This window comes from Cyanistes caeruleus, chromosome 6 (assembly GCF_971803275.1).
Source record: "Cyanistes caeruleus chromosome 6, bCyaCae1.hap1.1, whole genome shotgun sequence".
Classification (NCBI taxonomy): Eukaryota; Metazoa; Chordata; class Aves; order Passeriformes; family Paridae; genus Cyanistes; species Cyanistes caeruleus.
In genome coordinates, this window is record NC_141706.1 from 34,993,500 (window position 1) to 35,019,329 (window position 25,830).

Sequence of the window (25,830 nt, forward strand, 5' to 3'; positions counted from 1 at the left end):
GAGGGGGAACCTGCGTTTTCACCACAGCCTTAAAGACAAGTCAGCGGCTGGGGGAGCTCTTAGTGCAGGGCAGGGTCCCGGCAGGGGCAGAGCTGGCCTGCCTGAAGGGCAGAGCCTTCCCGCGGTGGCGCTGCGGGCCGCAGGGAGCGAGGCTGCTGTGCTCCCGGCATTGTGCTCCAGCCCAAGCAGCGCTCCGTGCCGGCCGCCGGGACGCCTGGGGAGGGCAGGAGCCCATCCATCGCCTCTCCTCAGCGAGCCTCTCCAAGAGCCTTCGTGGCGGGGTCAGTCTTTGTGCCGAGGCTGCTTTCCTGGAAGCAGAGACGCTGCTGCGTGCCCTGGCCTTTCTGCCCTTCCGCCGAAGGGCCAGCTGCCAAGGAAGATTGCCCAGACCACCCACCTCAGCCTTGTCTCCCGAGTCATTCCTCACTGCCAGTACAAACCAGGGGTGACAAATCATTTCCAACGTGTCAAGAAGGGCACAGTCCTGACTGCCAGAACTGCTGTGGCAGGACACCATCACCCAGTGAAAAACAATAATTAAAAACAATTCCTGGAGGCAAACCACTCCCGCGTGCCAGCTGCCTGGTACAGGAAGGTACGCACAGACCAGTTTTGCAGAAGTAAAATTACAGTAAAATCTGCTTGCTGTGTGGAAATAATTTTTGGAACAAATGGAAATAGGAGGAAGGTGGATGTCACCCCTTCCCTTCTCTTTAACCTGGCTGTTCCTTCCCAAAGAATAAAAGTCACGTCTATAATTACACAAAAATCTTAACATCTTTGAGGACTGCTTTGAACAAGCTGGACAAAGGGATGTCCTCCCTCCATCTCCTCTCTATTACATTACTGATACATTCTGTTAAAAAAAAGGAACACTCATTAATACACTTGCCTGAAAAGGCAGTTACCTTAGTTTATGAAGCAAAACAAACAGTAATAAAAACAGCAATGGACTATATATCACACTGAAAGAACAACGGGGGTCAGTTTCTGCGTCTCCCACCCTCCCAGTGCAACACAACAACAGAAGAGGGCAGAGCCTGCCCCAGCCTCCCCTCTGCAGTCACAGATGCACTAACCCACGTATCTGTAGGTCTCTCTAATGTCTCCTATACTGTCCTGCTACGCACTTGGGATTATTATTTCACCAGTGAAAGCTATCTTCCCTCTAAAAATAGCACTCTCTTGCTATATATACTGTTCTTATACAGACTCCAAGATTAATGAGCCATTTATTATATTTACCCTGTCTTCCCCTCTGAAATCCACTCATACCATCCATGATCTCTTTAAAACTTTCCCCCCTGCCCAGCCTGGCCTCATTCCTCAAGGAATTCTATGCAAGGACAGCCAAGGGACAGCCTTTGCTTCTGAACTTGTAAACATGATTCCTCTGAGGCTGCACCCACTCTGAACCTCTCTTCCCCAAGCCATTTGAGCTTCCCTAGGTTAAGCTTCATCCTGGTTTTCACAACTGCAACATAATCCTTAATGAGCTGCTAGATTTCCAGGCTACAAGGCCTAAGCAGTTAAAAAAAAAAAAAAAAATAAACACAAGAAATTATAGCTTCACTTCAAAAGAATTTTTTAATTTAGAAATGCAGTTATATACATAGAACAATTAAATTAAACTTTGTACAAATATTAAAATACTATCTTCACACCAACTGCAATGTACAGGATACCAGAAAATACATATAAAATAAAGCAAAATAAAACCAATTGAGTGACATCCTGCACAGCATCAGTTATGGTTTTAAATCCCACATACATACGGAGTACCATTCTGCAAATAATTCCATAGTGGTGCAATTCAGATAAAAATAAAACACATATAGGAAAGAAAAGATTAATGCAGAAAGGCAATCAAGCTCCCCTTGCACTTGCATCAGCAACTATCAGCAGTCTACCCACCACATCATAGGACTTCTGCTTCAGACAACTTTGTTTTCTTTTGGAAGGAAGCATCTTTGAGAATCTGAACTAAAACATTTTCTAGCAGATCTCAGTTTGCCTCTGTCTGTTCTCACTCGAAGACAGAAGCAAAAGCATAGCTTACAGAAAGCATATGCAGAGCATCAATACGACGTGTTCTGGTGGGTACAGAGATCTGAACATCACCTGCAGAGGGTTGAGTTTGAAAGCAGTGCTGAACACACAGCCCTGAAGTGTGGGAAGTGGTGTGTTCTGTCCTGGTGTGCTAGGACTGGAAAAAGGCTTACTTCTTGTATAAAAATACACCTTAAAATGAAGCTTGCTCTAGGAAACCTCTTTGCACTTTCAAAGCCTATAGTTGAGAAAAACTGTTTTCTAATGAAGTTCTTCTGCAAGCAAAGGTTTTCACATAGAGCAAATTCAATCTGCTGTTCCCTGGTAAGGACTGAAGGGTGAGGACGGGGTGAGGCAGGATGTGCAAAGTGAATGGGATTTATTGCATTTATATACAAAAGAACAAAGTGAAATTTATTTAAATAGTTATCTGGATAGAGTAACAAGGCAGATTATTTGTTTAAACTGCTATCAGAACAGTAAAACCACGTTTTTTGCAAGTATGTTCTAAAAAGGTCAGCAAGGACAGCTCAGTGCGTCCTACCAGTTGTACATTATTTTTTTTTTATATATACAGCAAGCCTGCTGGTGTATGCTAAATCATCTAACAAAGCACAAGCTTCCTTACAACCTGGTCGTGATTGCATTAGCTCATTAGCCTGCAGTAAACCTCTACTTTCAGCTCTTCCTTGGACAACTCCTTGCGTTCCCTTTTCTCTGCTGCAAATGACATCCCAGATTATTTCCAGCAGCTGAGCCAGTTGCTCTCTAAGCCCCACTCCTCAGTACTGACCCAAGTCATACACCTCTGGGAGCATCTTAGGATGTTTCTTCCCAAAGCATGTGAAACAGCTTTCTTCCTTCCTGAGTTCTCCACACACTGAAAGGCCAAATTAAGACTCCAGATGCAGTAAACAATTCACCACACCGGAGCTGAAAGGCCAAGGAAAAACCTCAGCAGAGATGTCCAAGGGGAGAAAAGCACTCTGCTTGCTGAGTACACATTCTGCTGCTACCCAGCAGCTTCCCTGTTGGTTAAGGATAAAAATGCATTAAGCTCTTCTCCCTCCCAAACTCATGATGTTTTAACTCGGCAACAACTCGCATGCTTCCGCGCATCTCTCCTGGCTTAACTTTTACGTCTTCTGCAGTTAATGATGGGGAGGCACAAGCTATTTAAAAGCAGAACACACAAACCCCTCTCTCTCCAGTGCTGCTGACACCCTTCAAGGCTGCAGGAGGCTCTGACACAGTCCAAGCTGGCTCATCATTTGAGGTCAGCTCATGATGCAGTCCCTGACAAGAGACTGACCCACTTCCCCCCATGGGTCACTGCCGACTTCACATCCTGGTTCTCTCAAGCTGGTCCAGTTCTACAGTGCTTGGGCTGTAAACACTGCAATGAGTTGCATTTATTTTTTAAAAACACTATGGAACTGGAAAGAAACAAGGAAGTTTTTTTATTGCACATAATATCCTGAATTTCTGAAATGCCCTTTTCCCCCTCCCAACTATCAGACTCCAAAATTAATGGAAAGCTTTAAAATAAGTGCTATTTTTATTTTTCTGAATATAATTAAATAATCTTAATGTTCTTGAGTATCACAGGATCCAGCACATATGACAGAGCATGAGATGATTGTGTTGGGAGTGAGAAAAGTAAGAAAAAATGCCTCCCTTTGAAATCTTTTGCCAGACACTTGTGGGGGAAGAAAAGGTATGGAGACTGTGGCCTCAGTGCAGGGAAAAAAGAAAGGGAAAAAACCTATTTACTGTATTACACCTTGCAAGGCTGAGCCTCTGCGCTTCCCATCCACAACACTGAGATCCAGGCTGCATCTGCTTATGGCAAAATCCACAGAGACTACACTCAGCCCAGAGATAATGACCATTCCTGAGGCAGAGCACAGCTTACATCTGAGGGATCTTTAGGCTTCAGGCCTTGCTCCCTTAAGTAAAGACAGGACTGTGCAAAGTAGGTTTTCCTACATGTCTACCAAAAGCCTTCTCAGTCCTTCAGCCTCTGCAGAATTAAAACAAACACGAATGAATAATAATCATTTGAGAACCAGTAAAGTGAGGCCTTGCTCTCCCTCCCCCTTGAAAAAGATTTGCTGCAGTGAACAGAGCTCTTCTGCAGGATCTGGAATCATCAGATGGGATTATGGAGACTGGCCTGGAACCTGCTGGCTTACCCTCAACAAGACAAGAGAAGCTGCCTGTTTATGCTTGATCACAATAGCTACACTTGCATATTTCCCTCTTCCACCTCTGCATTTCCCCCATTCATTAGTAAAGCCATTTCCAAAAAATTTTATAGAATCCAGTGATAGGAGGTTTAATGAGACCAAGTGCCAGGTCCTGCACTTTGGCCACAATGACTCCCGGCAGCGCTCCAGGCTGGGGGAAGAGTTGCTGCACAGTGGCCAGGCAGAAAAGGACCTGGGTTTACTGACTGATGGCAGACTGAACATGAGCCAGCTGTGCCCAGGTGAGCAAGAAGGCCAATGGCATCCTGTGCTGTGTGGCCAGCAGGACCAGGGCAGTGATTGTCCCCCTGTACTCAGCACTGGTGAGGTCACACCTGGAGTGCTGTGTCCTGTTCTGGGCCCCCCAATTTAGGAAGGACACCGAGATGCTCAAATGAATCCAGACAAGGGCAGCAAGGCTGGTGAAGGGTAAATCCTGTAAGGAGGCTGAGGGAGCTGGGGTTGTGCAGCCTGGAGAAGAGGAGGTTCAGGGGAAACCTTCTCACTCTCTACAACTCCCTGAAAGGAGGGTGTAGCCAGGTGGGGATTGGTCCCTTCTCCCAGGTAACCAGTGACACAGTCTTAAGCTGTGTCAGGGAAATTTAGGCTGGACATCAGGAAGAAATTCTTCACAGAAAGAGTGATTGGGCATTGGAATGGGCTGCCCAGGGAGGTGGTGGAGTCACCATCCCTGGAGGTGACACTCAGTGCTATGGTCTGGTTGACAAAGTGGTGTTCGGTCATAGGTTGGACTTGATGGTCTTAAAGGTCCTAGTTAATTATGTGTGATTCTGTGAAATTAAAACACTCCCTCTTTGTAGAGCTTGTCTTCTTTACTTCCCCACCCTAACTGAATTTTCTCTCCCAAGCTGGCCGTTGCTTGTTTTACAACAGCAGAGAGGAGGCCAGGCCACAGAGGATGTTTTCTGCTGGTGGTGCAGGTCCTCATCCAGAGCAAGGTCAGGCCTTGGGATCAGCTTCCAGCTTCTCCCACCAACCCAGCGCTTCCCTTTCAGGAAGGCAACACATATTCCCAACTTCTATACGTTGAATTGCTGAGGGTCAGTTTGGGCAGACAGGACCTTCAATGCATAAAAAGCAACTCCTGCTCTGAGCTGGTTAGGCAGCAGGAAAATCACACAGACTTTCCTCCACACTCCCTTACCACTACACTTGCTCAACCCCTCCAATAAACCAATGAAGGAGAATTTACTCAAGCTTAGACCATTTCCAACAGTCAAAAAGCTAAACACAATCGTCCCCATGCTTATGTTTTAAAATTCCAATGGCAGATGTGTAAACAACATTTGTCCTCTACAGCGCTTGAAGCTGAGACACCACAGCCCACTGTAAAATGACACAGGATTTTCACCATCCAAACTGAACAAAAAATACCTAAACCACCCAAATGGGATTTATCAAACTCTTGTGTTAATGCAAGGTAACATGAGCAACAGGGAAGGATGTTTAAAACACTGTAATTTTAAATTAACATCCCTCTATAACAAAGATAGGGAAAAAAGGATTTTTCTACCCACAGACACACACTATTCCATGTGTCCTGGGATTTAACAGCTATTCAGGAAAAGGAGTAACAAATACACAGCTGGACACTATGGCTAATCCCCATTTCAAAGAACTGGAGCTAACCCACATAAGCCAACATAAAGATGTTATATCATTTTTGCCATGTGGTGTAATGTTTTTTACTGTAGCAATGAGGATGAGGATGGTGAGGACTGTAAACCAAAAGCAAAGCAGCAAAGACAACATCCCTGTTTACCTGTACATTACCACATGATGTGTAAGGCCATGACATTTTGCTCCTTCAACTCAAAAATGTAGCAGCTTCTCACAGGGCAAATACTTCCCTGGTTACTTCAAGACAGTTATGACAAGGTACATGCAGCATCTAAGAAGCCAACTCTTCTTGCTGAAACCAATCCCATGGAACAGTGTCCAGACCTCAGTGAGGGATCTTACAACCACCACAGCACTTGTACTGGACCATGTACCCCAGACAAATGTGGCTTCCTGCAGTTACAGAGTCCCAACACGGACGGTCTGACCTGCTGTAGGTAACTGTGGTGGGCAGAGGTACGCATATTTCTGAATTTTCCCTTCCCTACTACCAGAACTTGAAACAATCCTTAAAACTTCAGGACTGAGCTGTGGTGTCCTCTAGCACTGCCATCGGAGTACTCGACTTTCCCTCACAGCAACAGGCTGGCACTTTGTTTAGGAGAAGCTTTACAAATGCTGCTGACCCCCAGCGGCACGGGAAGAGCCCTTCTCTATGGGCCCACTGGAGCCCACCAGGCTAAACCAGCAGACCCTTTGTTGAATGAAGCTAGGAAGACACACCAGCCTATGAGATGGTAGCTACCCAGGGTTCAAGTACCTACTGTGGCTGGAAAAGGAATTTGGGACTGCACCAATGGCACTAGGAATTCACTACCTACAGGCATTTTTTTTTGTCTTGGTGTTTTCAAACACCTGAACCTCTTCCAGTGGGCTGCACCGGTACAGGAAGAAGGAGACAAAAGTGATTTTCAGGAATGGACTCCTGCAGAGATGGGACAGAGGGCATTCCTACACGTTGGACTTCTCAGCCTTCAGTGCTTAAGCAATTCTCAGTGAACTGTTCCTGCATGGCTAAGCTGCCACGCAGCCCATCTCATCTGAGGTGCTTCTAGACATCACAAGCTGCCCCTTAACTGCGATCCCTCCCAAGCCCAGTTTCAGTCCCACTGAGGTGTTCTGTCCTGCCCTATCACAAAGAGGCTGCTGGAAGAAGAGCCTATATAACATAGATACGTATATTTCAATTGTGTCTGCACCCAGCGAGCAAGCAGGTTTAGCCCCTGCTCTCTGGGCAGCAGAAGGGCTAGAAAGGCTGATAAGCTGCAACAAGCCGGTGTGAGGAGGAGAAAGGCACAAGAAAAGAGCAGCTCTTCAGAGACTGCTGTCAAATATCTGGCTGGGGAAGAGGAGAGCTCAAATCCACTCTGTTCCTTGAGCCCCTGATGCTGATGGAATGGGGAAGCCAGCGCTGCACCAACTCCACTGGTGCATCCAGGAGGCAACCTGGCGACATCCTTTGGATCTTCAGCTGAGGGCATCTCTTCTTGGAGGTATCCAGGGTACAGCTTGCGAGGATGGGGAAGACTGCACAGAGTGCTTCTGTCCCAAAGGCAGGGAGAGGGGAGGAGGAAGAAATCCAAGATGGAGAAGACTAGAGAAACACAGCAGACCTCATGCTTCCTTCAATAAGGGAATATCTGAATGGTGGGGAGAGAAAAAAAAAAAAGAAAAAGTAGTCAAACTTCTGCAGTTCAACACACACCAGAAAAATTACCATTGAAAACAAGACAGGCTCTCACTTTCATAACATGACAATGCAGTGGTCTCCCTCTCATCACATGACAGCAGAAAGGAACTCTAGAGGACTCTGCTCCAACCTGCCTCTGAAAGTGGGACTATCACCAGCTCCAGCCTTGAAAGACTCCAAGGACAAAGATTCCATCATCACTTTGAGTGTCTATCTGGTCCTCCATTACCCTCCTAGCACGAAGTATCTCTTAATACCATGGAAAGGGGAAGTTCTGCCCTGAGCTATCTACAAGCTAATTACATTTCCTGCCTAAGACACAGCAGTTCCTGCAGAAGCAACTTCCAGCTACACCTTCACATCATCTCTGGCATTGCAAAGCCACTCCTTCAGGACAGCACAGAAGTGAGGAATAAAAGATGTTTTGTCTGTTCAACAGACTTGCCCCTCTACCCTCTATAGTAAGTTCAAGCACATCCCTCTTAGGTTTTGCAGGCTAAGGCTACAGCACTGAATGCTTTGTGGCAGAAAGCTGCTTACTAAAATAGTCTAAAAATTAAGCAGCCCAAACATCACTAGGTTTGTACTCCAAGCATGTCCTCCCACTCCCACCAACTTAGTTTCTACAAACGGTTATTTTACTGCTTTTGCACTACGATGCTGGAGGCTGGATTTCTCTGAAAATCCTCTGCTAAAACAAGAGTAAGCAGTAAACAATCTTGCTCAGACTGCCCTAGGCTCCCAGTCTGAGAACACCAAATTCTTCAGAAGAAGGTATTAAATACTGCTGGCATATTTAAGAGGTGAAACATGCTATAGAGACTGGATCTTTTCAAAAGCTGCTCTAGTGGCAGACACACATAGGGGCATCCCTTGTCATTTTTTACCTCAGATAGTCAGCTGCAGAACCTACTCTTAAACAGGTCCCATTTAGTGTTCCTTGCACAAGTCACTTACCGTCTGTGTATTCCTCAGAGGAAGTGAGTGATAAAAGGCTCTGTATGTCACTGCTTTCTGAATCTTGGACCTCTTTGTGTAAAGGTCTGCTGTTAGCCATGCCAGCTACCCAGGAAGAGGTAGCAGCCTGATGCACAAGAACAGTTTCAGAGCGCTGAGAGCCACTGGCTTCACACAGTCCAGAACGTCCAGGGGCTTCATCTTCTCTTTCAAAGGTATTGTGAGCCCCTTGGTCCGGCTGCTGCATCTCCCTGGGTCCATTCTGTCCAGCTCCCTCTGAGAGCACGATCTGCACTCGGGAGTCCGAGGGTGGAATGCAATTCCCTGTGCTGCCATATACTGCTTCTTCATAGGATGGCAAGGCCACTTGGACACCATCCACCATAATAGAGACCTGATCTCCAGACACACCTTGGTCTCGCCTCAAAAAAGGGAAAGGAACAAAGAGGGGGGAGGAGAAAAAAGAAATCAAGTTGAGTATTTATAGTATAGTATTTTACTATGTATGTCTTACCAAGAACTCCAGTAACCTCCTACAGCAGAACTCTAACTCTCAACACTTAGGGGAGGACAGAAACTTGCTTAGTGGTTTAACGAGGTCAAGCAAGCACAGTCTTGGAGCCCTATGATGAACTGCCATTAAACATGAGCATGGGCTGTAAATTCACAGCACCCGATGGATTTAGCAGCAAGGGCTGAAAAGGTTACAATGCTTCCCTCACCTCACTTACCTCCCCAGCAAAATTTGACAAAGGTCATGCCTCTGCTCCGTGCCTTTAGCAAAGAGCACTGTTGATTCCAGCCTGGTGTACTGCTACATTCCACACTACCCAGCACTGCCTGTTCTGCTGCCAGCCAGATAACCTCTGGCAGGATGGGGAAGGCAGCTCTGGCACAGTGTGAATCACCTGGCTTCATAAGGCCTGGAAGAAAATTTTTCTTCTCTAGTAGTTTGGGCCTTTTCAGAAGAGGGCAGACTCCAGAGCCCCACCTTTCCACCTCCCCACTGCTGAAGTGTCTGCCTCAGCTGGCAGCAGTGTTATGGCTGGGTCCCTCCTCTCACCCACAAACCCTGGCCAGGAGGGCTCTCCTCCCACAGCAGAGAAGGATGGCAGACTTGCATGTGTATCTAAAGAGTAGTACTGCCTAATTTTTGGTCAAGCAGTCTGGGAAAGATGTGCACATATACACCCAGACAGACTTCAGCAGCTATCCAAGGCTAGAGGAAATTGATCTATAGCCAGGCTAGTAAATATTGTAACTTTTTCCATTCAAAGCCAAGGCAAAAGCACAAGGAAGTCGCTCCTTGGGTGGCACGTAAGAACTGCAGGTGGGTATCACAGACCACCATTCCAGAAAAGCACTGGATCAGTAGTATGGGGCAGAGATGTCACTGAGGCGATGAAAAGAGGGAACAGAGAAGCGAGGAGCTAAGTTGCTCCAAAATGAAGGTCTAACCCAACTACCTGAATGGGTTTCTACTGCCAAGAAACAGGTGCCTCTGGCCCCTCCAAGCCCCAGCTACACTCACCTGCTATGATGGAACGACTTCAGCTTTGGCTGCAGCAAGACAAACAGCACAACTAACAGCAGAATCAGGGCAACGGAGCTCGCCGTGGAGGCTACTATGGACAGCGTGGGCACTCCAATTGTCGGAGGAGAGTCCTTTTCTACAAAATCAAGGGGAACACAAGGTAAAGTGAGTAACTGCTATAGAGAAGGAAAAACATTCACACTGCTCCTCAGAAGTTACTCCTGGCTGTGTCTGTAAGGAGGCCAAGTTCCCCATACAGGCAAGACACACCACCTATCTCAGTTTGCAGCTCAAGCTGACACCTCTCCATCAGCTGTAAAGGGAACCCAAAATCCAACAGGCACATACAAGGATCCTTTGGAAAAACACAGAGCAAGCGGAAAAGCAGTGCAAGAAGGCCATGGGAACTGACAGATGGTGGTAAGGGTCATGTTATATATAGATCTGCCTGAGCAAAAGCTAGAGAATGTCATGATGTCACCAACAAGGCCAATAATAGTCTAGCACAATAAGCAGCTTATTTTAGTCCAAACAATAGAAAAAGTTCCAAAAAACCATTTTTTCTCAACTAATTTAACAGCTTTGCAAAGAGGTGTGGAAGTCAACTGGCTGGGTATTATTATGCACTTATTGTAATTAAGACACAGCAAATATTAAGTTTCTCTCTCACACAAACATATACCAGAGGACAGAGAAAGGAATGCAGATGTTGTTTCAGGGTGCTGAGTTTTCAGGGTTAGATACATGTGTCCTGTTCACATTACTCTTTCCTACCCTTCTGCAGCTGTGCTGTGTGACTGTATGAAAATCAATTTGGCTTTTACAGGACCTGTGCAGGAATAAGCTGGGAGTGAAGAGAGAATGGCTTAGAAGTAGTATTGCTGAGCACTGCATACCATGCCTAGAAGGCTACACTAGTCCTTTCACCTGCCTAGAGGAAATAATTGTATGTGTTGTTTCTGTCCCTAATTTTTGTCTTTGGTAGACAAAAATCACCTATCCATCAGCAAATACTACAATGATTTGCATATTTGATTTATGTGATTCCTCAGTTCCTCTCTCTACATGCAACACATTCTTCAGGAGCACAGGGCTCAGACTGCAGAGGGAATTCAGGACATGCAATAAGGGATGAGAGGAAGAGCAAGAAGTAAACAGAAAAAAAAGACCTGGAGGATTTTTTTTAAGCCTACAGCCTGAAAACATCTACGCCCAAAACAGGAATTTAAGATGGAAACCTAGTTTGCAATTTTCCGCATTATCTCTTCAGGTCAAACCTACTTGGTTTAGTTGTTTTGAACTTGTTTCTTTGAAATCTTTTAGAAGTAGCTTGACCTCTCCCCAGGAAAAAAACAGTGACTAGCAAATTTTTCCCTGTGAAAAATAGGGTTGAGTAAGGATTTTAACTTTCAGCATTTCTTAGGGCACTAACAGGAACAAGGGCAGGCAAGTAGAGGTGCTCCATTTTCAGCATCAGTACATGATACTGTCAAACTGCTCACTATCCAGGGTGTATTCCAGAATATTTACCATCTCATATGACAAAAAAATGTTACTAACCCATACAATAAACTGCCAAAAGGCTACGGGGCTGACAGGCTCAGAGCTACACAAAACACGTGATAACTGCTATGGACTTAATTTATCCTATATGGAGCAGGTAGGATCTTACCAATCATGTTAACGTCTACTGCCTTTCTGGAGTCTCCCACCTCCTTTCCCTTCTTTGAGCTTTTTGAAAGAGATCCACTAGTTAAGAGTCAGCTACCTCTGACTCTGAACAGTTGATTCAGAGCTTGTGTTGTGAAAGCAATGGCTTTTTCATTGGGTCAGACTTTTGAGGCATATTTTTGATAAGGCCACTGACCCTTCAAGATGCTAAAGCAATTTGAGAGATTTCTGCTCATCACAACACAATCCTTAGGCTAGACCAAGTGTCACCATGCAGGAATGCTACTCAGGGAACTCCATGTGCAATAGCACAGCTTTGTTCTCCAGCCTGGGTGCAGCAAGGGGAAGGGGGATCACTGTAGAAAGGAAGTTTAAGCTGAATTTGAAAAACCTCTTCAGGATCTATTTGTTGCCAGGTAAACTCTCAGATCCTTCCTTGTAAATCATAGGAAGGGGCTACTGGAGTGGCAGAGACACTGAAAAGACACTGTCTTTGGGACAGGACAGGATGTTCCAGAGATCACAGGTATGCAGTGAGTTCCATAAAGAGCTTGATGAAAGTACTGTTTTTTTCTTCCTGTTTCTTTCCAATTAAGCTGACACATTTTGCTTTATGTATTGTGAGACACAATTCCGAAGACACAATTCCTGCTGGCTCAGGATGACTGAAGGCTCTATCAACAAGCCCACCCAGAAGAGGGGAGGGAGTTCTCCCTTTATCCCATATACCCACTGTTAAAACCAGAAGAAAAGTAGACAAATTAAGAGCTGTACGATGAATATTTTCCTGCAAATCTTTTTACTTTGCTGGTTTGATGGAGGAATTCCTGTCCATCTGGGAGAGACACAAAACAAAAGTTGTCTACTTCCATTCGGAGAGAAGCAGAAACCATTTGTCAGCAATGTCCTTTCTGGCCAGTACAGTGAAAAGCAGCACCATCAATCTTTTTGACACAGGAAACCAACAGCTACTTAACCTGTTGGCAAGGAAGAACGACTCTACACACACACACACAAACATGTGTGTGCAAACTCTCTGAGGGAGATTACTGTCAAACCCATCAAGGAAAACCAGACAGCATGGAAAATGTTACTGTTAGGGCTTCCAGCATTACTGGGATGAGAACCTCAAGGTAAGAGGCTCCACGTAAGTTACAAGCTGCCTACTTTATATTCCTCTCCATGGCTTTTTTCCTTTTATTAGAGACTCTCTGCATCTAATGGGCTGCTACTGAAGAGGTGTTTTTAAGAATGAGTCATGATTGTGAGCTACGTTTATGAAATTGCTGGAGCAACGAGAGACAGCCATATGGACTTCCTCAGCATCATACCAAGTGTTTAAGGATAATCTGGAAAGTCACTGCAAGGGCAATTCTAGAGTCAGGGAGCACTCACCTGGACTGAGCCTGCAGCTGACTTCCATGGCTGGGTTCCACTCTCCATTCTTACAGGTCAAGTATTTATAATCTCCTTTCAGCATGTATCCTTCAACACACAGATACTCTATGACACTGCCTGAAGTCAGAGGGTTGTTGCAGGGGCTAGGGTGGCATTTATAGCCTCCATTCTCCGGTTGTGGTGGCTGGGGACAATCTGGAAAAAAAGAAAGTATCATGAAGGACATCTTAGACAAAAGACACCTATTACACAATAAATATGAAACATAGGCAGGCTTCCACTTACAAATGTCCACTAAACTAGGAAACTACTATGATGGCAGAGAACACCCCTGATAGTTTCTGTGATTGTTAAATATTCTTTGTTATCCCAGTAGTACAGTCCAACTGGCAGGCAGCAAACTGGTGATATTTTTTAAGAGTGACTCAACACAGATTCCACATGAGAGAGGCCCAGGAAATCCTTGCTGCTATCCTTTCCCTACAGCTGTTCACGAGAGACTGGGGTGAACCTAACAGCCAGGCTTTCCTATTAGTCTGGCAGGAGACCTATTGAAAGGAATGAGGAATGCAAAAACCCCTCTGTACTGTGGGTATGCAGTGTCAAGGTGCAGACCTGCCCCACCATAAGGCACCCTAGAAGCCTTAGAAAAAACACACAGATTTTGACTATTTTACACAGATATGCCACCAACGAGGTTGGCAACAGAGCTTTGTTGCAGTAGGATGAACTTCACTGAAAGGGTGGTCAGGTGTTGAAACAGGCTGCACAGGGGATGATGAAGTCACCATTCCTGGAAGTGCTCAAGAAATAACTGGACATGGCACTTAGTGCTATGGTTTAGTTACATGATGGAGTTACATCAAAGGTTGGACTTGATCATCTCAAGAGGCCTTCTCCTAGGACCAAATATTCTAGTTTACTTTTAAAAAGGAATTCAGTGTATTATGAAAACATTTCTAAAAAACCCTCTCTGTTTACCTGTGTGAACTCTGGAGTGTTGAATCTCCATTACCCTGACTAGTAGGTATAGGCACATGTGGTATCTGACACATGCCAGAACTTTTCTTGCAGAATTTTCAACAAGCCAAAATTGAGGAAACCGCACTGAAAACAGGATATTTGTCTTGCTCAGAACTTCCTCTCTTTCTGGCAGGTCACAATGATCCTGCAGAACAGCCCCAATAACTTCCGCTGACAACATGTATCTGCCTGGCTGAAAGATGGAGAAATCCAGATTTTTCCCTTCAAATTCACATCAGTTTCCCAGACTTCATAAGAGAAAATACATCATCAAGATCCCTCATGAGACATTTTGGGGCATAGAGAATCAGTCAACCCACCCAGGGTGCTCCATCAGAGCATGGTAACCCAGGCCTGTCCTTAAACCCCAGAGCACACATTCTCATGTTCTACCTCGAAGCGACCCTCTTACTGGGGGACAAACAGCAACAAACAGCTGGGCAAAGTTCAAGTAATTGGATTTTGAACAAGATTTAGGAAGCAAAAGAAAAATTTGCCACATTGCCTTAGTGCAAACGACTCTTGAACCTACACACGTGAGAATGCAGCACAGGTAGTGCTTGTAAATGCTAATAAACCCTGAGATGAAGTGCTGACTGAAGCCAAAAATGTTCTGGTATGAGTTCTGCCAGTTTATAACTGCAATTCAATTTACTTCTTCAGAAAAGGTTAACGGGAATCTAAGCAGCAGCTTTTCAAGAGGACTTTGTTCTCGAGGAGATTTATTCTTAAATAAGCTTCAGAGAAGCCATTGTCCTGTGCCTCATGAGTTTTAACTATTACCTTTACCTTTTCTTTCTGCAGTAATTTTGTAACCAGTGTTTTAATCCTGCACCTTATGAGGCTAAACTTCCTTTCACTGTGAGCCCATGCAACATCTCAGGGCAGTTGGGATCAGACAAAGCAATAGATAAACAACACATTTCACATTCTTCGGTCCAGGAGAGGTTTTTGACTAAATTGCAAAACCATTTGAGCACCAGAGATATTTTTAGCAGTTTAACACTTACTTATCCTGGCACTGGTGGAGAGCTGCAGGTAAAAGCCAGTGTCACCGCAGCAGTTGCCAAAACTCAAGAGCAGACAGGACAATTTCCCTACACCTTTATACCAAAGCAAGTATCTGGAATTGCTTGGGAGTCATGCACAGTATCTTTCTGCAGCAAGGAGCTCAGTCCCACAGTTCCCTATTCTCCTGAGCTATGCCCATGTGTAAGCCTGGCCACTGTACTAGGAGCCCTTTTAGGTTTAGGAGCCCTCCTAGCTCACTGATGGTTCCCCTTCTATCATCAAGTGCCACCTACACCGATAAGATTTCTCAGTTATGTAAAAAATTAGCCATGGCACTCATTCACACTGCAACAGCACTCTCAAAATGCTTGGAAACACCACCCACATCAGGCAGCTGCAGATCCCTGATCTGGCCTTCTCAGGTAAGGTCTTCAGGAGATGCACAGCTATGTAACTGCAAAGTGGATTCCTCCTCACCTCCACAGAGCACTTGGACAGGAGAGAAGCAGCTGATAAGTGTGTTCAGGCAGTTATGCCTGACTTGTCCTGTTCACAGGGAAGGGATTGCAGAATTAGCTACCTCCCCTTTCCTCTAATCCCAACCTTCATGTGTCATCACATCATCCAGGAGCACACACACAAGTATTTTAAAATATCATCTTCACTGTGATGGAAGAACACTGCCTGAGTGCCAGGAAATAGAAAAAAAATGTCTGGATTAGGCAGCCAGAACATCAACACCCTCCACCCTCAACACGACTGAGCTGATCCTGGGCTGTCCTTTGTGAGGCAGCCTGAGGGGAACAAAGCTTCTCAGAGCCTGCAGCTTTGGGGAGGTCTAGTAGACAGTGTGGATGGCATTGAAAATTGCTGAAGGCAAGGCTTGGGTGGGTAAGATGATGGAGTGGTGGTACCTGAAAAACTGAGAAAGTCAAATACCTCTGCTCCCTACTGGACCAGCTCTCTCTCCCTGGCAACTCTTGACAGAATGCAGCACCCTCTGCAAACCAGGGCCCCATCCAGCAGAAGAAAGGCATCCAGAATGCCTGGAACAGACAATGCAATGACCTGCTTCCTAAGCTTTCACACTCCCCATAATAGGTTTCTTCAATTACCTCCATGTATGCACTCTAAACTGGGGCCAATAGAAGAAAAAGTACAAGTCTGATTCTGCACAACCCTTCATGTCCCCAGCAGCAAAGCTTACACCCCAAGTTTGCAGCACTGGTATGTTCACAGCAATACAGAACCAGCAGAGCATCCCATTCACTACTGCCCACAGAATAAACCACTGACATCTCAGAGGTGAAAAAAGCTGAGTACCAACTGCTGCCAGGACACACACACACACCCAGAGCAGCCCCCTCCTGGCTGTGGTTAGTGGCCAGAAGGGGCAGGCACACGGGAAGAGCTGCCTGTGTGAACTGTTCATTACCACTCTGAAGCATGGCTGTGTTGGGATGGTTCAGTACTGGGAACAAAAAGATACATGCAGGAATTTCATCAATTCCCTCCCTGAAACACATGTTTTTGGAAGTATCCCAGGGCTTGTGAGACATGTTAAGATGAATGTTCATGCCAGGGAGGGAAGAATAAGAGAGCCAAGTTACAGAAGGTACAAACCTCCTAGGGGGTTATTGACATTCTAGGCTTGCAAAACTATTGACAGGATCTTGATTCATCAAGCTTTCAGGATGCACAGAAATAGGATTTAAGCATTTCTCCACTTTGTGCAAAGGGAGCAAATACTCCCAAAGGCCCTGTTTCTAGGAGGTACTGAAGCTTATGACATCTCCTGAGAGAGCTGTCTCTCTGCCAGCATATGCTGCTGGAAAACAGGAAGGAAACAGAAGTTCAAAGACTTAGAACATCATTGAACTCCCTTCAGAGGTAAAGAAATTGTCATTTCCAGACTGACAGCCAGAAATTAAGTTATGCACTGGAGCTTCTGCAAAAGCCATTCCTACTAGATAATAAACACTAGATAATAAACAGACAATTTTTTAATATGCAAATGAAAAAATACTAAGCCAGTATGCACCTCCACCCAGTGTCCCACCAAATCACCTATAAGCACCATATTTTTCTTGTTTTGGTCACATGAAAAAATACTGTCCTCCTTCAATGAGGCTTAACTGCTCTGATATTTTTTGAATAGCTGTCACCAGCTTGACAATAACCACCACAACACTAATGAGCCTCTTTTTTGTTGCAGTAACAGCAATATGACATTGCAGCTTCACCAGCCCCCTTTCCTGTGACTCTCCTTCAAGAAGCAAGCCTCACTTCCTTCCTCTTTCACCAGATTCACAGACAGCTGTGAGGAGCTGGGATCCAGCTTCATTTAGAGACAGTAAGAGATGTCAGTTGGCCAAACTGATTAATCTAACCAGCAAAGGATGAAATGATTCCTTCATGTCCTGGCTGAGCCAAAGCTGAGTGGTGGTCCTGAATGCCAGCCTGATGCAGAACTAAAAGCATTTCCAGCATAATGTAACAAAGACACCGAGCCATGGTCATATACAATGCCACAGATGGAAGCATGTGGTCTGTTGTGTGCTGACACAAAAGTGAGGGGTTTAAGTGCTCAGAACATAAACCACAGGAGCACAGTTGAGCCTTGATCACAGAGTGAAATTCACAGATAAGCAGAAGATTTACAAAGCTCCAGCAGGATGAGCCTGTTGTGGCAAGGACAAAGAACAATACACTCCACTCACACATACAAAGAAAGATTAAATCATACTTCAATCTGACTTGCACAGGCACAGCACCACACAGAAGTCTAAGATCTCTCTACAGTTTTGGAACTGTCTCTTTATTTTTTCAATCAGTAAGAATCATGAACTCTATAAGGGGTCTTACACCTCTCTTTTCTGCACCAAGCACCTGAACCGTTTTTCAGTCACTAACCTGTTTTACTGGGCAGTCTGACTACACAGAGATGAAAACCCAATCCTCCTTATAAAAAATGCATTCTTATGAGAAAAACAAAACAAAATCCAAACAAGCAACCAAACAAAACCAAAAACAAACAAACAAAACAAAAAAAAAAAAAAAAAAAACAAAAAACCCACCAAAAAAACCCCAAAACAAACCCAACCAAGCAAGCAAGCAAACAAAAAACCCCTTCTAACCATGATCTGCCAGAGCATAACTCTAAGATGGGAACTGAGGGAGAACAAGCCACGGCACTGCTCACCTTACGTGGGCAGACAATTGCGTAGAGCATCGCTTAACAATAGGATGTTTTGCACTGAACATCCAGTAATAGTTCACAGCAGGGCACAAAGGTCATTAAAACTAGGACAGGAACAGTTTTGACAAAATAGAGTTCCTCTTTACATGAGTCAGGCCCAAATTCCAGTGACTTCAGGAGGAAGCTGGACTCAGCCTCAGATAAATCCCTCACTGACTACACAAGTGCTCTAGCAGGTTTGACTATCCTCAGAGCAGTGGTGGAGAGCCTTACAGGTCTATACTGAAGCACTTCGGAAGCCATTTGTGTTTGCTCTGCTGGATGCCCTGAGCTTGTGCCCTGCTTGGATACTGTTAACACCTCCTGGCCTTCTAGACATACCACAGTTTTTGTGTGATGTGGAAACTAGAAATGGAAGATGCTAAGCTCAGTACTACCTCTTTCTTCATCCACAACATTTACTCCATTTAACAGATGCTATCAAGACTCACAGAAGAAAAACATCCTACAAACAAAACCCACCCTTCTAATCAAGATAAATACTCCCCTGGCTAGTCTGGTTAAACTTGTCATGATGTCTCATGTCAGCAGGTCTTACCTGGTGAGCAAACATCTCTCTGAAGCAGAACACAGAAGCACCCAATTAAATTGTCCCAGTGCTAGAGGCCATGCCATTTCTTTCATGCTGTTTCCCCTGAAGCCTCATCCTAACTTTTCTGTACTACTTTGACTGCTCTACAGCAGGATTTCTGTGGAATAGGTTGGCTTGCCTCAAGGCCTGCCACCTTTTTGTCTCTTCTTGTATCTCCTGTCACACAGGAAGGTTTCCTCCTGGTCACAGTCATTTCCTATTCACTCTCTTACAAGTTATGCTTCAACACATTCCACAGCAGAAAGGAGAACTTCTCTGTCCAAGTCTCCAAGACATTGCCACCTTTATTCCTTCAGACAGGACTTGCCACCAGCCTTAAAAATGGCATATCTAGAAAAGCACCCCAGATAAACACAAGATATCCCCATCTTCCAGTTACTCGTCCCTGCTACAGAGACTTCCATTTACAACTTGGATAATTTGTGTGTACATCACCTCAGTAAGACTGAGGGAACTGCAAAAGCTATTACTGATTTCTGACAGGGACCTTCCAAATAGCCCCAAACTCTAGGGGAGTAGCCCTCCCTCTCTACTCCCACCTTCAATCTGAGTCTTGCCACAGCTAAATGGGTGGTCTGAAATACTAATTCCATCTGAAGCCTTCTGCAGAGGCGGTGCATTTTCAGCATCTCAGACCTGAGGTCCAGATTTAACACCGTGCTGAAAACAACAGAGCCAGATTCACAGTTCTTTTCTAGTTAGTGCCCTGAAAAGGGCTTGCAATAATAATAGTGGGTTTTTTATCTATTGCTATTTGCATGCAAATTCATACACAGGGCTTCATGTTTTGTTTTTTTTACACAATGCTTTTTCACAATAAAAATGTGACAGCCTGATGCAGTCAGCAGGCTAGAAGTGCAAGCCAGGGAGCAGCAAGAATGCCCACTTCAGCTTCTACAAGGTCTGGCAATTCTAGTGGAGTGCTGCCCACAGATCCCACTCACAGGTGACACTGAACATTGGTCTGGCCTTAGCAAATGCATTCAGCTGCTTCCTAACAAGAGCTCTGGCCATATTTGCTAATAGGAGAAGAGACAGTTTCTCTCCTTGCAGAGAGTTTCAGTTCTTGCCAGCAGGGCGCTACCCAGCCTCTCTGTTAATCTGGTTGTTTAGTAAGGGAATAAGGGAAGAATTTACTCCTCCCTTTGCCCAGTTCTTGGGTATTGTCCCAACTTCTGTCACCAGTACTCAGAGAAGCACGAATGTGGTCCAACCAGATAATAGTGTCAGTGCTGTCCTTAGCCACACAGCAGGGTAGTCAGCCAGAGCACAGAGCTGACTTAGCAGCTTCTTCAGCAACAACAGAGGAACACATCAGCCTCCCAGTGCTGCAGACAGACTCCAACACCTCAGGTTACACCTAACAGAACACATCACAACTAACTTTAATTAAATTGGATTGGTTTGGGTCTTTCTTTGGTTTTGTTTTGGTGTGTTTGTTGGGGTTTGGGTTTTGTTTTTTTGTTTTTCAGTGTAGATTTTCTTCCCAGGGAAGACATTGTCTCGAACACTTCCACATTTGCTAAGATATGACAGATCCTTACCTAGCGTATGATGAATTCAAACCCCACTGTGTACCTACTGAGAGAAAAAACCATGAAAAGTAGCACCAAAACTAAAGGCACACATGCAACTGGCATATGTGCCATTTTCAACAACAAGCACTTATTTTATAAACCCTTTGGAACTATCAGACAGGAAATTCACTGTCCACATTAGCTGCTTTTCTCGTGACAGCTTTATCCACTATGCTCTGCAGAGTCTAGGCTAAAGGTAGTTTCTGCCTTGAGAAGAAAAAAGATTAAAAAAAAACCCCATCTATTTTATTCAAAGAACATACAGCTACTTGTCATGTCCCTCTAACCCCAATCTTCTGCTATGTCATTCTCTGGGGGAACAGGGGGAAAACAGGGTAACTGCAGAACAAAAAAATTCCACAAGCTTCTTTTTCAGTAAGGAATTTTTCTTCTTAAACCAGGGCCTTCAGTCACACAAGATTTCCTTCTGTCTGAGACAGGACTGATGTTTGGCTCCAGGAGCTTTCTGCAGATCGGGAAATGATGGAGGAAGATGACTAGCCAGCTGTGCTTTCAGTGTGAAATCCAGAGAGACAACCTCGTTTTTCCTCTCTTCCCTTGTACACACAAACCAGCCTATAAACAGCAGAAGCCACTTTTGGCAGCCCCTCCCTCAGCAGCAGTTCAGTTCTAGTAAGAAGCAAGTCTATTACCATTTCATACCCCTTTTAGAGTAGCTATGTCAAACTAAACACTTCCTAGGCAGTTGGTCTGGAGAGAAAAAGCACCTTGATAAGCTTTGATCAACAGCACTGCCGGTCTCCACCCACACCTTCCTTCCCATCGGGAAAGCAACAAGGGGATGTGCTTTAGTGGTAGATAGAAAAGCAGTCACCCCCACCCGCATTTTCCAGTAAGAGTGCCAGCTCCACTTCTGAGTACTAAATACCTCCAGGTTTCCAACTAATCATGCTTGCCTGGATGTACTCAGAAGCTTTCAACACAGCAGCTTCCCACTATGCACCCTCTGCTCCTGCATTGTCCTTCCCAGGCAGAGAGCCTGGATTAATATTAGGCTAGGAAATGGCTCATCAAGTATTTCAGGGACAAACGTCACTGCTCCTAACAGCAGGCTTGTGCTGAACACAAAGAGACACATGCTTTAGACCGGGGTTTCTCTTGGCAGGCTGGCTCCAAGAAGCACAATGACCTGATCTGGGAATAATATTTGAGATTTTACCCTCTTCAGAGCATTTTTTAGCCCACACAGTGAAATTTCAACACAAATGTGTACTGCAGTCATTAGAAAGCCTTTTCCCTAGAGGACAAGTAGGTCTCTCCTGGTGGAAGCGAAGCATGTTTTTCTCCTCTTTCAGGTAGCTCAAGGTATTAGTGGGCTTCTATGGCTTACTGCCCACCAGTAAAAAAGTACCTGTGTGTTTTAACTATACAAACACAGTAGCTGCAGATAGAACATGTGAAAAGGGACCCAGACTGAAGCCATCCTCTGCCAGCTGGCAACAGTTGACAACTTGGTGTGTTTCTAGCTGGAGACAGGATGCACTCTGTAAAACACCGATTGCCAGATGCCCAGGTTTTCCACTGGTCTGTAATTTCTGGGGAGGAGATGGGGATAGGAAGCAGGAGAACAGATTTTGCATCTTCTCGTTTTCAGCACTCTGGCTTTCTCTAGCACATGAGCAGATGGGTCATTTCCCAAAGGGGCAAACCCGATACAGCAGCTGCTACCGGGGCCTAGTCACAACAGCTGAGGCTAAAGGACCTCTTTATATTTAACTTACAGGAGGCAGAAGTCAATAAAAGGCCTCCATTGTGAGTGCACACACTTCTCACTGACCCTGCCCCTAAAATATTTTAAGCCTTCCTAAAAACACACTGCAAAACATAACCCTCTTTTGCGTTCTGTGTATTAGGCAGAGGCCAAAGTCCACTGAAAAATAAGCTCTCTGTCTTCACTGACTCCAGATGCAGCTTATTCTGAAGTCAAAGACAGAAGACCAAACTGAGCAGGGCTGGAGTCTTCACAGGGAAATTACAGTTTCATCAGTGAGGACATACTCTGAAGAGGAGGTTCATTTTTTTTAATGTCATAATGTGGGTAAATGAGAAGAACCAAAGCAAAGAGATTTGTATATATAATCATATAGTTGTGCATTTATATAATTAGACACAAGTTCTTAAAATACATACAGTAACAGGCACCCCTTATAGCCATCTCATACACAGTAAAGCTGCGTATTTTTTTTTTTCTTTTTTCTTATTTCTTTTTTTTTTTCCCCTTAGGCCAGAGGAAGAAAAAGCAAGAAAGAAAGACTAATTGCAGCTTTCCACCAATGCAGTCGCCATCTGGTAACTCAAGAGACACATGGAGACGAATTATCTTAATTAACACGTTACAACAGTATTTAAAAAAACTCTATGCTTATTAACACTCAGCTGTGATTAGCCAGCCATGGAGGAAGCCTGCTAGTGCAACATTAATTACGGGTCTTGTCTGTCTTTCTATTAGAAATATGATTTTTTTTTTACCCCCAGTAGTTTATCTCCTAAAAAGTAAACCATTAGCATCAAAGCTTACTCTAAAATGCAAATTATATTTACGTTCTACAAGAGTCAAAATGTTTAGGCTATATGAAACTGCCACTTGTGCTTCTACAGTGCTACAGATTGTCTGGATATAAACCATACTTCTCTCTGCCCCTTAGAAAGCCTTGCTTCAGTTAAAGAACTCCCAGTGTCACTGATATTTTGGCAGAGAAATAAATATTATACCTTTCAAGTTCCTTTTCCCCTCCAAAACAGGACAGACTCTGCTGTATGCTAGGCAGTAGGAAAACCAGAGATACAGATTCCAGGTCTAACAAAAACCACATCTGTGAAAGGAAGATTTTGGCGATGGAAAGCAGCAGCCAAACGCAACTTCACTCCAGCAGCACATCTGCCTCTCTAGAAGAGTGCTACTCACTGTGACGACTGTATTATTTTCCCTGTAATAAGCCCACCTGTAATGTGGTCCCCTCAAATGCATTCCCAAGTGATTCAGCCTGACAGGCTCCCAGACTAACACTGCCAAGTTTTCCAGAGCTGGCTCTGCACTACGTTTGCACAGGGCTGGCTGCAGCAGGGCTCTCATCCGTGCCAGGCATTCTGGACATCAGGATAACAGCAAGTCATAAGACAAAAACCTGGTGCTTCTAAACAAAGCCAGGATGATAAATTAATTCCGGAAACATTAAAAAGGAGGAGGAAGCAAACCGGGAACAGCTGTAGAAGTACTTTTAAGATCTTCTGATAAAGTAATCTTATTGCTGCACACACACACACAGACAAAGTTATTGGTGCTGTATGTGGAAGCTCATGAAGCTTACTTATGTCCTGTAGAGATGAAGAGCAGCTGACCAGTACTTTACAACATCCCATACTGCCAGGACAGTATAAACAATTTGCATCTGGGCTGCAGTTGGAGTCAGCAGTACAGTCGCTGCAAAAAAGCCAATTTAATGCAGAAACCTGCCCTCGCCCATGGGCACAGTGCAGCTTTCCAAGCAGCCACATTTAATTTGCTTTTGTTTTCCAAGGCTGCTTCCGGGCTCCCTGTGCCTTCTCCCAACCACCCTATAATTATTTTCCCATCTTCCAAGAAGGAAATTAAGCAAGTGCTGTAACAAGGCTTGTGGGCTCATAAGAGTTGGCTCTTCCAGTTCTAAACTTTATTTTATATTGCAACAAAGAGGACATTATTTAAAAATAATAAGAATTGCTAAAATAATTTTATGGTCTTACAAAAAAGAAACAGCTGTGAAGGAACTTACTTCATACAGCTTTGATTTGTCATTTTGTTCCTGCTTACTTGTTTCTCAAAACTTACAAAACTAAAAACTGGTCTCAGTTCAGGGGTAACCTGCATATATACCCCATTGTCTTCTTGTCTGTTCCTAAGTGGGTTTTCAGTTTGGATACAGCAATACCAATAAGGTGTTTTTTTTTAGGATAAAAGCCTGAAACACACTATGGGGCTCTGATGTAATGAAAAACATCTCATGCTTCAGCAAGAACAATGAGACAGTACAGGAAAAAGCATAACTATGCTGTTCAGCATAACATGATATTCATACTGATTTAAGACACCATGTTTTGATAGGACACAGGTGAGTGGTCTGCAAAGACCTCACTAAAATGAATACAGTCCCTTTATTGACACTAGGTGAGGACACCAGGGAAACATACTTTAAAGACACAGCAGAGCAAATCTTGTCTCTACTAGCAAGCGACACAAGGCCTTCAATTTAGCAGTGCCTCAGGAAACTTAACTTGCTTGTAGGTTTCCACATGACTACAAAACTTCCACTCCTGAAACTTCAGCCTGATACAGCAGTCAGGTTCCCTTTTCCAATAAGGCCTTAGAAGTTCTTGCTATGAGAGTTTCCCAAAATACGTCCCTGTTGTGGACTCCAGAATGGCCACTCAAGCTGAGGATGACACACATCACTTGGGTGGTAACACCAACAGCAATAGGAATGCATTGCTCCCCATCCACCACAAGGTAGAACTCAGGCAGACACCATTAACCATCACCACAGCTGGCTTCCCCTTACCTGAGAGGCCAGTTCATGCCCACCTTCTAACCCCAGTTCTGTTACGGTTTACTCTGAGACTTGACAAAGTCTTGGCATGGTCACAAGTCTGCTCACGAGGCAGTCCTGAAGTCCAAGGGGGCACGGCAATCTCTGAAGTAATAATTTTTGAGTTTAGATACACAAGCCAAGTCACTTTAAAGCTCTGCCCTGGTAGGCCTCCTTTGTTCACTAATGAATTTTTTGCAACTGATTCATTTTTCATCCTTTCAGAAGCAGCAGCAGCTGTTGCCTCTGATTCAGCCTATCCAAAACATACCGATTTGGAAGTTTGGCCAAGGCTGATCTAGGAATGGCTTGTGCACAGGAGAGCGCTGTGCACTAAATGTTGTTCCACCGTCGTCTGTGTGGAAATCAAACTGGGAAGCTCAGAGTCCTGGGTTACTGAAGGTTTCCTCTGCAATTCATCTACTGACAGATTTGCTAGGGAAAGGATAGCAATCCTGAAACCCCAATCTGATACACCAACACACACAGGAGAGTACTTTTTCATTCTGCCATGCTATTTCTCTTCAGGCTTTTGGCTCTGCTCAGGACCACTGAACATAACAGAATCTAGTATCTGGGCAGATCTGTTTATCCTT

At 44.6% G+C, this 25,830-nt stretch overlaps 1 protein-coding gene across 19 annotated transcripts in view; it reads right to left on the reverse strand.

Annotated features, from left to right (window-relative positions):
- Window positions 1–1,568: 1,568 nt before the first annotated feature.
- Window positions 1,569–25,830, reverse strand: part of SUSD6 (sushi domain containing 6) — a 93,893-nt gene continuing 69,631 nt past the window's right edge. For 16 of the 19 annotated variants that reach the window (XM_086894498.1, XM_086894507.1, XM_086894502.1 and 13 more), the window contains 4 exons: window positions 13,187–13,384; window positions 10,118–10,256; window positions 8,587–9,008; window positions 1,569–7,579 (listed from right to left, as the gene is read on the reverse strand). In XM_086894498.1, the coding sequence (XP_086750624.1) occupies window positions 7,554–7,579; window positions 8,587–9,008; window positions 10,118–10,256; window positions 13,187–13,384 (785 nt within the window). In that variant the 3' untranslated portion in view covers window positions 1,569–7,553. Of the gene's footprint in view, window positions 7,580–7,681; window positions 7,804–8,586; window positions 9,009–10,117; window positions 10,257–13,186; window positions 13,385–25,830 lie in introns of those variants that run through there. The other 3 variants (XM_086894512.1, XM_086894513.1, XM_086894511.1) reach the window with 2 other exon arrangements.